The following is a 14,439-nucleotide window of genomic DNA, read 5'->3' as shown; positions in this document are numbered from 1 at the left end:
GACTCAAGCAGCTTTATTTTGGCTGTCTGTAACAGGCCTAAAGGAGTTTACATTACAAGAATTCACACTTTTCCAGACTAATCTGGAAGTGCTCTAAGGAAGGCAATAATGCCCTATCAAAGTTTTAAATGCTATTGTTGGTTTCTGTTTTGCATCTGAAGGGCAATTATGAGGCGAAAAAATATATCTCTAATGCCTCTGCCTGGAAGAAAAATGCAGCAGTCATAAATTAAATAACAGTTTTCTGCCTTTTCAGTGTCAGCCAAAATCTGCTGCCTGAGGCAGTTGCCTCATTTTCAGGAATTGCAACGCTTGCCTTAGGAAAGCATAGGAGGATGGAAAATGGTATGGAGTACATTCATAAATAGAAAGCCACATTGCTACGTTCTATTGCTGATCCCACTAGTAAGAATAAATATTTCTAACTTCTGTTATAACATTTCTAGAGGATTCTAGTGGCTCTGGATAGCTTTTCTTTCCCCATCTTACCTCTGCACTGTCATCCGTCCCCTTCACAGCCATATAATCCCCAAACTGACAATATATGATATGAGGGGGGAATGGCCATCTAATCTCAACAAAACATAATGCACATGATATGTTAACTGCAACACCATTAACACATCAAATATTTTAACAAACAGGAGGTCTTTGCTCACTTCTGATGTCCTGTTGCAATTACCTGAAGTCCAAAAAATGCCAAGAGAATGGAGTTAATTGTACCCAGCACGCCTTCAGGATCAAAAGGTTGAGTGGTGTTGTACATCTCCTGAGAAGAAAAGAACGTATTTGCTCAAATTACAGATCTAAAGCAACACACAACCTCCCAAGAGACAAAATAGTGGGTCACAGAATAAATGTGGGGTGCATAAGACATGTGGCATACAATCAGATTGTATCACTGCATTACAGGTTCGTATCTGTGTTGTAATGCAACAGACACAGCCATTAACACAAAAATCTCTGAATCAGTGAGCTCATTTGTTCATTTAGCCTGTGCCAAAAAAACCAGTAATACATTTTCTAACAACATTCTCAGTACTGTATTAAGAAGTATAAATGTATGTAATTAGTAATAATATATGTTTTTGCCTCAATTTATTTTTAAGCTCCAACAAAAACAACAACTAAGTGTCTGTCACACAAATGGTTAACACAAATAAGCACAGAGTGGTTAAGAAAATGAGCTGCAGGAAGGAAATATTTAGATGTCAAGGAGCACACTGGAAAAAAAAGAAGTGACCTGGTAGAAACACAAGAAATTGAGCATTTTCTAATTTACAGCAGTGGAGAACAGTAATGACCCCATCTATTTACGTTAAGTCAAGTCAAGTGCAATAGCCAATTTTCCCACCCCATGCAAACTCTTAAAACCCCATCTCAAAGGAGAGCAAATGAATGTGAACTTCTTTTTACAACTGAATATACTGTGTGTTTGCAAGTTAGTGCGTGCATGCATATGCACACCTTTTCTATTTACCTGTACCTTGATAAAAAATGGTGGAGGGGGTGAATTGGTAACTTTAAGCAAGCAGATATGTGCTTCGCTGTTGATATGCGCTGTCAAATCTGCTTCGACGTATGGTGACCCTATGAATAAGAAACCTCCAAGATATCCTGCTATTTACAGGCCTGCTGAAGTCTTGTAAACTCTTGCAAGCTGTGTCTTCCTCAACTGAGGAAAACAATGTATAATGTGTTCTTCTTTTCCTACTGCCTACAACTTTACCAAGCATTAATGTCTGTTCTAATATGTTATGGTGCCTCATGATATGTCCAAAGTATGATAGCCTCCATTTAGTCATTTTTAGTTGCAGTGAGTTCTGGCTTGATTTGCTCTAGGACCCATTTGTCTTTGTCCATGGTGATCCGTTGTTATGTACAGAACTCTTCTCCAACACAGTTCAAATGAGTTGATGTCTTTTTCCTGTCAGCGTTCTTTACTGTTCTGCTTTTTTGCCTATATTAGAACTCAAAAATGCTCTACGCCATGAATGATCCTGACTTTGACATTCAATGATATATCTTTACACTGGAAGATCTTATCTAGTTCCTTTACAGCTATTCTTCCTTTTCTGATTTGTTGACTTCAGTTTTCATTTTGAAAGTTTTTAAATTAAAAAAACCAGTTTGCTAATAACTAGTATATGTTTGGAATGATGAGAGATGAAAATAAATGACTGTCCTGCTTACCTCGATTGAGGGCAGCACAGCAGGTGATTATACAAGGAATAATTCAGAGCCCAGTCCAAAGGTCACATAATACCAGTCAGCCAATCATAGCAGAGGCAAATGCGTAGTCACAAGGCAAGTCCACAGATCAGATAACCAATCTTGAATCAAAGAGGAAGGAACAACAAGGCTGCAAGACTGGTTGTTGGCTGCAAAGAATCTCTGCACTTGGAGGTCTTTTAAAAGGTCTCTGCTTCTCTCAGCTGAAACCTATTCGCTCTTCTCTTGGCTTCTAGCCTAGAAGAGCGCCTCAAAGACTCCTTGATCTGTCTTTGCTCCACAGGTCCTAGTACCTGCAGCCTCGGGTCCATAGAGTCTGTTTCTCCCTCTGCAGCTTCCTGAGCATCCTTTGAGACTGCTGATCCAGGCAGCCCCAGATCTGCCCCTGCCTCAGCCTCCTCTATGTCTTCAGAGTCTGAATCCTCTGACTGTGCCAGACCCAGGGCACTCCATGGCAATGACTGGTTGAACACCTGCTGATGTCATAGAGGGTATTGGTCACAGAAGCCTCAGTATGGTAACTGTAGCAATGGCAGACCGCTTCTAAGATATGAGCTGGATACAGATGACCAACTGCCTCAAGATGACTGTTTTTAACATTGGGAAGGAGAGGTGGTAACGATTTAGGAGCATCTGTATGGTTCTAAATTGTCAAAAAGGTAAGGAAAGACTGCATTCTATCACCCTATTTGTTCAACCTGTATGCAGAAAATATTGTATGAAGAGCAGGTTTAGACTCAGAAGAAGTAGGAGTGAAGATAAGAGGAACATAGACAATCTAAGATATGCAGATGACACCACACTACTAGCAGAAAATATTAGATATTTGGAACAATTACTAAGGAAAGTTTAAAAAAGAAAGTACAAAGGTAGGCTTACTCCTGAACATAAAGGAAACAAAAATAATGAGCACAGGAGATTTACATAAATTCAACCTAGGTAATACGGAAATTGGAACAGTCAAAGATCTCCCATATCTTGGATCAAATACTAATCAGAATAGAGACTGCAGTCAAGAAATCAGAAAAAGACTAGGAATGGGAAGAGCAGCTATGGAAGAACTAGACAAGAGCCTAAAGAGTAAAGATATACAACTGAGCATTAAAGTTAGAATAATCGATGGCCTGGTACAGATGGGCAAAATGTGGCGTGGCAACGGCATTACTAGGGTTGGGGAGTGTGCACCATGCAGACTCTCCCTATCCCTAGTACGTACTGGCGGCGTTAAAATGGTGGCGTCCTGTCTACATGGGCACCGCCATTACAACTTGATGAATGCATAGCGCCAACACGTCACCTCGTGCTTGTGACATAATCAGTGCACCATTTGCACACTTGGGCATCGCAAGCGTGACGCAAAAAGAACCCGCTCGTTTTCCACCGGCGGGAAGCCTCGCCATTTGGTAGCTGAGGCTTCCCTCTGGAGAAAATCCAGGCACCGGCAGGCTGCCCTTTTTGGGTGGTCTGTTCCACGCCTAAGCCACTGTGTTCCCCATCACCATGTTCAGATGTGGAAGCTGGACAGTGAATAAAGCAGACAGGAAGAAAATCAACTTATTTGAGATGTGGTGCTGGAGAAGAGTGCTGAGGATATAGTCAATGACCAAAAAGACAAAATGGATCCTGGAGTAGTTCAAGCTTGAATTCTCCCTGGAAGCCAAGATGATGAATTTGAGGCTGTACTTTGGCCACGTCATGAGAAAGCATGGCTCATTAGAAAAGACAATAATTCTAGGAAAGGTAGAAGGCAGTAGAAAGAGAGAATGTCTGAAAGCCAGATTGGTAGTATGTCCAGCAAAGGAGAGAGACTCATATGGGGTAATATTAAACTAGACTCTGCTATTAACTCAACCCATCTGCTCAGACAAAGAAGACAGAGCTAAAAACTACAACAAATCCATCTACACTTGCCAGATTATTGGCTTTATAAATGTAAATAAAGAGAGTCAATGTGGTGTAATGGTCTGAGGATTTATTTATTTATTTATTATATTTATTTGTATCCTGCTCTTTTCCCAGGACTGGGATTCAGAGCAGATTGGACTAGAATGCCAACAGACTTGTGTTCAAATGATCCTTCAGTCATGGAAACCCACCAGGGGGGCTTCAGCAAGTCACAGGTTCTCAGCCTTAGAAGAAGGCAATAGCAAACATCCTTTGAATAAATCTTGTCAGGAGATGCCTGTTAAAGGGCACCATATTTCCAAGTTGACTTGAAGACACATAATAAAAGAAATAAAAGCCAGCATGATGTAGTGGTTTGAGCGCTGGACTATGATTCTAGAGACCAGGATTTGAATCCTGGCTTGGCCATCAAAACTTACTGGGTGACCATGGACAAGTCCCACACACATCCTCAGCGGATGGCACTGGCAAACTCCCTCTGAAGAAACTTGCTATGAAGAGCTCATGATAGGTTTGCACTGAGGCTACCATAAGTCGGAAACAACTTAAAGGCACACAGCAACAAACGTCAGTCAATATGATCAATTTTGTTGTTAATTGCCCTCAAGCTGACATTGAATCATGAAGACCCTGTGGATGACACATCTCCAAGACCCCCTATCCTCCACTGCTCTGCTCAAATCCTGTAAATTCATACCCGTGACCTCCCTAATTGAGTCTATCCGTCTAGCATAGGGTCTTCCTCTCTGTCTACTGCCCTCTACCTTTCCTAGCATTATTGTCTCTTCCAATGAGTCATGCCTTCTCATGATGTGGTGAAAGTATGACAGTCTCAATTTGATCATCTTGGGCCCCATACAGACAGGCCAAAATAAAGCTGCTTGAGATCACTTTGGTGTTATGCTGTTTAAATGATGCATGCGTTCTAAGAGTCCAGAAGCTGTGCCAAAGCCACACTCCAGTCCTTAGGATTGGAGCATGGCTTTGGTGTGATTTCCAGACTCTTAGGATACATGCATAATTTCAACAGCATACCTCCAGAGTGACCCGAAGCAGCTTTATTTTGGCCTGTCTGTATGGGGCCTTGGCTTCTAGGGAGACCTCTGGATTAATCTGTTTAAGGATCTATTTATTCATCTGTTTGGCTGTCCATGGTACCTCAGCACTCTTCTCCAGCACCACACCTCAAATGAATTGATTTTTCTCTTGTCTTCTTTCTTTACTGTCCACCTCTTATATCTGTACATGATGATGGGAATACAATGGCTTGGAGAATTCTAACTTTTGTTTTCAGTGGTATATCCTTACTCTTTAGGAACTTTTCTAGCTCTTTCATGGCTGCCCTTCCCAATCCTAGTCTTTTGATTTCTTGACTGCAATCTCCATCCTGATTGATGTTTGATTCTAGGTACAGGAATTCTTTTACTATTTTGATTTCCTCGTTGTCTAGGTAGAATGTATGTAGGTCCTCATATGACATTTTACAAATGTCATATGAATAGTAAAATATAACAATACATTCTATTAAGAAATAGGATAATAAAATCACAATAATGCAAATTAGGGGTTTGAGTCCAAGTGTTCAGAGACCCAACAGCAAACTTTCCAGTTTTCTATAATTTTGTGAACTGTATGTATCTGAAGCTGCACTGGTAGTTTATTTCACTGTCCTTTAATAGTGCTTTGCTGCAAACCATACTGACTCCTCCCATGGACCGATAAAGCAAAATTGTACATACCACTACACTAACCATTTTCCAGCAGCATGGTTTATGGAGACAGCAGAAAATGTAACTATGAGACATGCCAGCAAACTGCTGTTTGTTGACTCTAGGTTCCATCCTGCCTCAACTTCCTTTCAGTGCCTGTTCTCTTCCTCAGCTATCTTTATTCCTATTGCCCTCCCATCCCTGTTGATGGTATGCACCCAGTAAAAAGGCCTCAAGAGTTAGAGAAGCCAAGTGTCTCATCAGGACATCTTCACTTTGAAAGATGAAGGGATATGCTCATCATAGATGGTGTCTTCTAGTTACATTCAGCAAACAAAATTATTTCAGTAGACTCCAGACAACACAACTAAATTGAAATCATATCACAGTGAAATACTAGCCAATTGTGTTTTTAAGAAAAGAGGAAGCACTCAGATAAGTGTTCCACTATTTAATGTTTTAGAATCATAGAATCATAGAGTTGGAAGAGACCACAAGGGCCATCCAGTCCAACCCCCTGCCATGCAGGAAATCCAAATCAAAGCATCCCTGACAGATGGCCATCCTGCCTCTGCTTAAAGACCTCCAAGGAAGGAGACTCCACTACACTCCGAGGGAGTTTGTTCCACTGTCGAACAGCCCTTACTGTCAGGAAGTTCCTCCTAATGTTGAGGTGGAATCTCTTTTCTTGGAGCTTGCATCCATTGTTCTGGGTCCTGTTCTCTGGAGCAGCAAAAAACAAGATTGCTCCCTCCTCAATATGACATCCCTTCAAGTATTTAAACAGAGCGATCATATCACCTCTTAATCTTCTTTTCTCCAGGCTAAACATCCCCAGCTCCCTAAGCCGTTCCTCAAAGGGCATGGTTTCCAGACCCTTCACCATTTTAGTCGCCCTCCTTTGGACATGCTCCAGTTTTTCAATGTCCTTTTTGAATTGTGGTGTCCAGAACTGGACACAATATACCAGGTGAGGCCTGACCAAAGCAAAATACAGTGGCACTATTACTTCTCTTGATCTAGACACTATAATTTTATTGATGCAGTCTAAAATTGCATTGGCCTTTTTAGCTGCCGCATCACACTGTTCACTCATGTTCAACTTGTGGTCTACTTGGACTCCAAGATCCCTTTCACATGTAGTCTCATTCAGCCAGGTGTCCCCCATCTTATATCTGTGCATTTTATTTTTCTGCCCTAAGTGGGAAACCTTGTCAAAGGCCTTATTGAAATCAAGATATACTATATCCACAGCATTCCCTTCATCTACCAAGCTAGTAATTAGTACTGCAATAGAAATTTTTGACTTCATTTAAAGATTTTTAATGCCACATGATAACATACGTAATACTGTGCTTGTGCACCAGCTGCAAAACCTTTATTGCTAGATATTGCCCATTTAAGGATGGAGCCGAAAAAGTTGTGTATATAGTAAATTAGTTCATTCCACAAAATATACTTTCAAACACTGACCACTTTCTGCAAAATTAAAGCACAACTTCTAGAACAGAGATAAAGATATTCAATAACTTTTAAAAGTCCATCTAAAAGGAAATCACTTTCCTGAGAACTAAGGCCTGTTACAGACTGCCAAAATAAAGCTGCTTTCGGTCTCTTTGGAGGTATGCTATTTAAATTATGCATGGGTCCTAAGAGTCCGGAGGTCGCGCCAAAGCCACACTCCATTCCTAAGCACTGGAGTGCAGCTTTGGTACAGCTTCTGGATTCTTAGGATGCATGCATCATTTAAACAGCATACCTCCAAAGAGACCCGAAGCAGCTTTATTTTGGCAGTCTGTAACAGGCCCTAAGATTGCTTTTGTACTTAAACCTCACAATCCTAGTTTTTAAGGCTTACAGTGACTTCAGTACCAGATTTTTCCATCCACCAGCAGTGGAAAGCAGGATGAATAAGTTGATACTACCACAATAAATATTTCTTTTGTCTGGCTATATGTGGCCAATGTCTGAGGAGTACCGGGAATGACTGGGCTATTAGTGAGTGATGTTCTTGTATAAAAGCCAGAGGCAAAATCAACCAACCACTTATTAAGATTTCAACCAAGGCAGCTGCTGAGATAATTGATTACCTTACATGTAGGATGGTGGTACATGTGTTCTTCTCCAAGCAACAACTTATCAATGTACCCTGCTGCACCGCCAGTACAATTGGGGTATTTTCCATCATCTCCTATTCCCCCAGGGCCCAGGTAACCTCTGCAGAGAGAATACACAATATTAATTGCATCTGTCAGTTTTCCAAGCATTGCAACCAGTTTTCTTTTTGTCAGAAGAGCAGAGTGAAATGAAATGAATTTGAAAATGAATTAGTCATTTATTTTCAATCCCAAAATAGCATTGGCTACATATGCACTATTAAATATAATGATCTTATTGATCTCTGAAGGCCTCAAAAGTTCTAATTCTGGCAACCACTGGGTTGTATTTGTTTTGTGTAGTTTCTCTGATCTTCCCTTGGAATGGAATATAATTTTTAAAATGCATAAGAATAAGGCAATCTGAAAACAGGCTTCTCTAATTGAGGCAAACCATCTGGTGCAAAATATCTACAAAATGCATCCCAGCTAATTCAAATGTTTGATGTTACTTTGCTTTCACCATCTTTGTTGAACAATGGAAGAAGGTATCATGAACAGAATATAAAATTAGTTCTATTGTGTCAGTATTTACTGCTCTGATTTAGCCCCATCAAAGCTGTGTTTTCCATGTACTAGTCTTTTAGCCTTTTCTCACTGAACGTATGTACATAAAATGTAAGACTGAAACTTCAAATACCCCCTATCAAGCAGATAGTCATTATTTGCCTGTTGGCAGGGTTACAACTGCTCCCCTGGTTAGCTTCCCATGGGCAAAATTGCCAGTGCATGAAAAAAATGTTGGCGTAGATAGGCCTTTAGTCTAACCAACAGGGCTCTTCTGAAATTCTTACACAGTGGAGAGTGTCATCAGATGTATACCACCATCAAGTGCATTGCAGTGTTCCAAGAGTGAGATTTTGGGGACTTCCAGTGATTATTAAAGTTGTTTCTATCAAATGAAGTTACTGCTGGAACCTTACTATCATTGTGTAATATTTGCATTTACCTAGAAGTACCTTGAGAATATGGTGGTGGTTTAAAGCATCCAACTGATGTCCCAAAAATCACTGCTCACTCATCAGATTTCTAGGAGGACACAGTCAGATCCCTGGATGCTGTCACAGACCTCAAACTCGTCTCATTGATTCTGCCTGTGTTTTTAACTCCAAACTGCTTGCTTCTTCACAGACACATATCATGCTGACCTCATCTCCCAAGAGGAGGGAGACGACAGAGGACGAAAGACATGTCTCTTTCCAGGAGTCACCCTGGTTTTGTTAAAAGTAATTTCCTTACTAAAAGTGTATGGCCATTGCATTACTTAATACAACTGTAACTGTTTGGCAGGAGGTTTGACTGTTTAATCCACTCTTTTGTTGTGCAGACCTCAACTTTACAATCATAGAATAATAAAGATTAAAGGTACCATGAAAGATCATTCAGACTGATCCTCAGTCTTTTAACTTATCAGCACCGTGTCCTCCTAGAAATCTGGCAAGTGAGTAGTGAACATTTAGAACATCAAATGAAGTTTAATGCTTTCAACCTCTGCCTTCCAGTTTATCAGTATTCAAAGAGATAGTCTGTTTTAGCATAAAAAGACATAAAGCAGCGGTCCCCAGGTGTTTTTTGGGTACTGCCCCCTTTTTTCTTGAGTGACAACTCTAGTGCCCCCCTACACATATTTCTTGATATTAAATCTATTGGTTTATGGAACATTCAAAACAACCGATCTTGGTTGCTGCTCCCTTTGTCACCCAGTCATCCTTGGAGCAGCAACTAAATGGCTGGCTAGGCAGTGACTGAAAAGCCTCTCACCTGTGCTGGCCTAGTGACAGAGGCATCACTAGGAGGCATGGGGGGTGGGGGGTGGTAGGCTGCACTGGGTCACACCATATGGGGGTTGACACCATGACCACCATCCCAGCAATGCCACTGTTGCTCCCTAAATGTCTGCTTTTGGAAGAAACAGGATGTATCATTAATGTACCTTGTAAAACATGAGGAGCTCAGTGGAAGAGAAGATGTGGCCAGAAGGTGGGGCAAATGAGACCTTTCCTTTCTCTTACCACTGAGCTTCAAACACTCTCTGGGAGAAGAGGAAAAGACAGGGCAGGACTTTCTGGGTTTTTCCATCCTCCTAGTATGTCCTGGCCCCATCTATGAGAGGGAGAGCTGCACGCTGGAGAAGCAGGGAGTGCATGTGAGGAAGGCTTCTGTTTGCCCCTGACACAAGAGGGCAATAATTTTTTTTTTTTTTAAAAAGCAGATTTTGGAACCATGACTGAAGAAAGTCAAGTAAGAGAGTTCAAAGTCAGTTTTACAGTTGAACAATAAGAAAAAAAGAATTATGATCACAGATGATTTATATAATTTTAAAGCAGACAATAAAGACACTGAAATACTTCAAGATTTTCCATACTTTGACTCTGTGATTAATCAGAATTGAGACTGCAGTCAGGAAATTAGAAGACTAAGGGGCAGAACAGACGGCCCAGAAAAGCCAGCTTCCAAGTGTCTTGGGAGTGTGGCATTTTGATGCCACATGCCCCTCAAGATGCCCAGTAGACACCCAGTCAATCAGACTGGGGTGGCTTCAAGCCACTCCAGGGGTGTGGTGTTTTGACCATACCCCCCACCCTGAGCACACGGACGCTGCCTGGGGATTGCACCATGGCCACCTATTTACTGGCCCAAATAGGAGCAGATCTTTTCCACTCCTATTTGGGCCAATGGTGGGGTGGATTGGGGCCATGGCATGTGATTGCTGCAGCTCCAGGGCAAGCAGTTCTGTGGCTGCCCCAGTCTTCCATTTTGGGGCAGTCTGTTTGGCTCTTGAGACTTGGAAAGGTAACTTTTAGGGCTGTTTTGGACCTAAAACCTGTTGTACCTTGGCCATTTACTGAAAATACAGTGGTGCCTCGGGTTACGAAATTAATTCGTTCCGCCGCCGCTTTCGTAACCCGAAAAGCATTCGCAAGCCGAAATGCCATAGGCGCTAATGGGGAAAAGCCGCGATTTCGTGCGAAAAAGCCGAAAAAAGCACCAAAAATTTTTTCGTAACCCGAAAAAACATTCGTAACCCGGAACAATTATTTCCTATGGGATTTTTTCGTATCCCGGAAATTTCGTAACCTGGGTATTTCGTATCCCGGGGTACCACTGTATCTGACTCATTAGAAAAGGCAATAATGGCTGGTTGGATAGAAAGGGTTGGAAAGGGAGAAGACACCATTCCAGATGGATAGACTCATTCTAGGAAGACGTGGCCTTGAATCTGCAAAACCTAAGCAGGGTGATAGATGATAGGGGGACTTGGAGGTCCCTCATTCATGGGTCACCATAACTTGAAGTCAATTTGATGGCAGTTAACAACAAACACAACATGACATATTGTGAAAACAAGTGATGAAGGTACAGGTGAACATATTGACTGAATAACAGATGGGAGCTGGGGAAGCAGTGGCCCTTAAAATGTTGGCTTGACAGCAGTTAGCAAAAACAACTTCAACAAGGTATATTTTTTTTGGCTGTCTGTTTTAACTGATGTAAGACAACTTGAATCCCAAACCAAGAAAAAGGCACAATATAAATAAATATAATAGTAGTAGTGGTGGTCTGCAAGGAGCTTAAAATGGGATGCCAGGGAAAAGGGAAAATGTTATATTGACTTAGCAAAACTAGATCCTGCCTTGTGCCAAAGCATACAGGGTTGCCCCAGGTTATGATAGAACAGAGAGGCAATGGCAACTTTTTCTTCATAAACCATAAACTAGCCATTATTCAAATCATTCTCTAGCATTAAGTGTAATGCTTGGACACAAGGTGAGGCACAGAGTAAAACTAACAAAAACACATTACTCTATGTTTGCGAAATGGGCATATTTTGTTTACTGTTGTAGGTAGATTTCACAAGGTACAGAATGTGCCATCAGTGAGAGAAGGGACTATGGCTCAAGCCTCCCCTCAGTAATCCACTAATGTGACTCCCCAGTATTTGAAGAATTAAGACCCTCTCTACAAACAGACCAAACTCCAACAACATGTAAAAATCCATTTAATTCAGTTTGGGTATAAGTGGTACTACAGTGGTGGTAGAAGGCACAGGAGTATAACTACAGCAGGGAGCAAAATTTGGTCATTTCCCCCTAAATAAAGAATCCCCTCCAATGGAATTTTCTTTCAGTCCCCATATCTTTAGCATTGCAGTAACTTCAGTTGAGAATCTGGAAATACAGCTGAGGCATCTGAAGAAACAGGGCAGACAAAGTTACCAAGGGAATGTGAACTCGGCAAATATAAGAGTTGTAGATTATAATGATTTTCAGTTTCTCACTCTTTGCAGTGCCTGAAATTTAGAGGATGAAGGAAAGTTCATGGGAGGCAAAATTCTTCTTGACAACTAATAACCTCATTTCTCCTTTCCTCACCCACTCCTTGCTTTCTACCTATAACCCTGAGAAGACTTCTTTTTTTAATCCTCATCACCAACTGAAATGAACCCCATCCACACATAACTGCACCTGCATACTTTATCCACTGCATTTTTGGCACTCTCTCATCTTTGTTGACCACCCACTGTCCGAATTTGGAGCATATGTTCCTTGGTGAGCAGTAACCTGTTTTGTTTTGTCTTTCTTATGGAGTTCTGCCAGGTGTGCTGATGGAACTATATAAATTTAATATCATGTTTATATAAAGGATATCGTGTTTATAAAACAAATCTCACAATTTCATACATAAGAAAAATTCAGTTAAAGCATGCTATCTACTACCAGAATATGAGTAATGGCCACCAGCTTTAACATCCTTTTAAAAGGATTAAACAAATTTAAAACTATCAGGGGCTATTTGTCATGACAGGTATATGTTCCCTCCAGTCTGAGGTACTGTGCATCTGTATATGAGTTGTTGGGGAACATAGGCATTATTGTGCTGTTCCATAGGCAGCTAGTTGGCTACTATATTAACAGAATGTTGGAGTACATAAATCTTTGGTCTGATCCAACGTGGCTGATGATAATCTATTAAAATATCACTTGCAAGATCCACTAAACATCACAAAGTAGCAGAGAAGCCTTCTAGTTTATCATTTGTAGATCATAGATTTTATCTTATGAATAATGCAGCTATTCTATACAGTTTATAGGTATTGTTTTACACCGCATGTTTAGGATTGCTGTAGTTGAATGTTTGGTCAGATCCATCATAGTTCTTATGTTCTTACCTTGAGATCCCAGCAATATAATAGTGTATGGGTGAATGATTTTTCTACCAGATTTGCAGTGTTAAGAGAGGAAAGCAAAGACTTCTGGGATTTAAAATGTATTCAGGTAGGCTTTAACTAAGCTAAGACATAAAAAGATGGCAGAAATGCTCTCTCAGCAAACACTCAAAACAAAATATGGACCTATGTGGGATAATGCGAAAGACAAGGTGGTCTAACTGCCCCCAACTCCAGCCTCTATGTGTGAAACTACACATCTTTTTCTTGATAGTTTAGGGTTCTAGCTCAATATTTATTGGAAGAAAAAGGATTTTATTCCTTGAAAAGCTTATATGTGTGATTTATGACTTCACATTAGCTTCTATACAGAGAGATATTAAACACTCATGCTTGTCTTGTGCAATCTGATTCAGAGGAACAAGGTGCATCCAATTTTTTTACACTATTGAGAACACTTCCCCCCATCTATTGCATTTTTCTGGCATATCATTTCCTCCTAATAACTGAAATCAACGGTTGTAATGACTTAGCCTAGCTGTTACAAGTCTTTTTTATGCTCTTTGGATACATCAGAAGGATTTGAACATTAACTTCCTGTTCCAAGCAATTTTGCAAAAACTCTATCAATAATAGACAACGACTCACCACAGACTTTAAATGATGCAAAAAAATGGGAGTATAGTTCTTTCACTAAACTGAAAATTAACAGTAACTACCTATTGGCCATCACTGCATATCTTATTTAAAAAATTCCTCTCACGTGGGAGAAACAGCACACCAAAGTGAAAGTTTGTAAAAGAACAGTGCTGCATTTTATAGTATTGTTGTTGTTGCTGCTGCTGTTGTTGTTGTTGCAGGAAAGAAATGTTCATAGTCTCATCTGCCTCTGCTATGCCTACTCACAGTTTCTCGTGGGCTGTTCACCAGAGGATGGAAATGTAGAATGAAAAGTGAGGTAGGAGTAGGCAGGACTTTGTATAACATGCAGGCAGTGCATTACTGATCACAGTTCTAGTAATGCTGACTCTGCTGTCTCTGACCCTGCCACCATACAATATGCAGCCATTTCAGCCCATGGGTCTGCCAGGAAACCTGGAACATAGAAACAGCTCTTTGTGATGTCACAGGGGGCAGACTCTGGTAGTGACATTACACATGATGCTGTAAGAATCAATGACAATTGCTCAAAGCATGTCAACTCAAGAAAAAAAACACCAAGCCTAACAAATGAGGAGCTATTTCTTTGTTTAGAAAAGATCTTTTGCAA

General features: G+C 40.7%; 1 protein-coding gene across 1 annotated transcript in view; it reads right to left on the bottom strand.

The window, feature by feature from the left end:
• Window positions 1–655: 655 nt before the first annotated feature.
• LOC121925876 (heparan-alpha-glucosaminide N-acetyltransferase-like) overlaps window positions 656–14,439 on the bottom strand; it is a 176,695-nt gene continuing 162,911 nt past the window's right edge. Inside the window, exons 12-13 of the mRNA XM_042458448.1 lie at window positions 7,937–8,063; window positions 656–769 (exon numbers count right to left, since the gene is read on the bottom strand). Of these exons, the coding sequence (XP_042314382.1) occupies window positions 656–769; window positions 7,937–8,063 (241 nt within the window). The remainder of the gene's footprint in view (window positions 770–7,936; window positions 8,064–14,439) is intronic.

The sequence above is a fragment of the Sceloporus undulatus genome, chromosome 3, assembly GCF_019175285.1.
Source record: "Sceloporus undulatus isolate JIND9_A2432 ecotype Alabama chromosome 3, SceUnd_v1.1, whole genome shotgun sequence".
Taxonomy (NCBI): domain Eukaryota; kingdom Metazoa; phylum Chordata; class Lepidosauria; order Squamata; family Phrynosomatidae; genus Sceloporus; species Sceloporus undulatus.
This window is presented reverse-complemented; position numbering and strand designations above follow the sequence as displayed.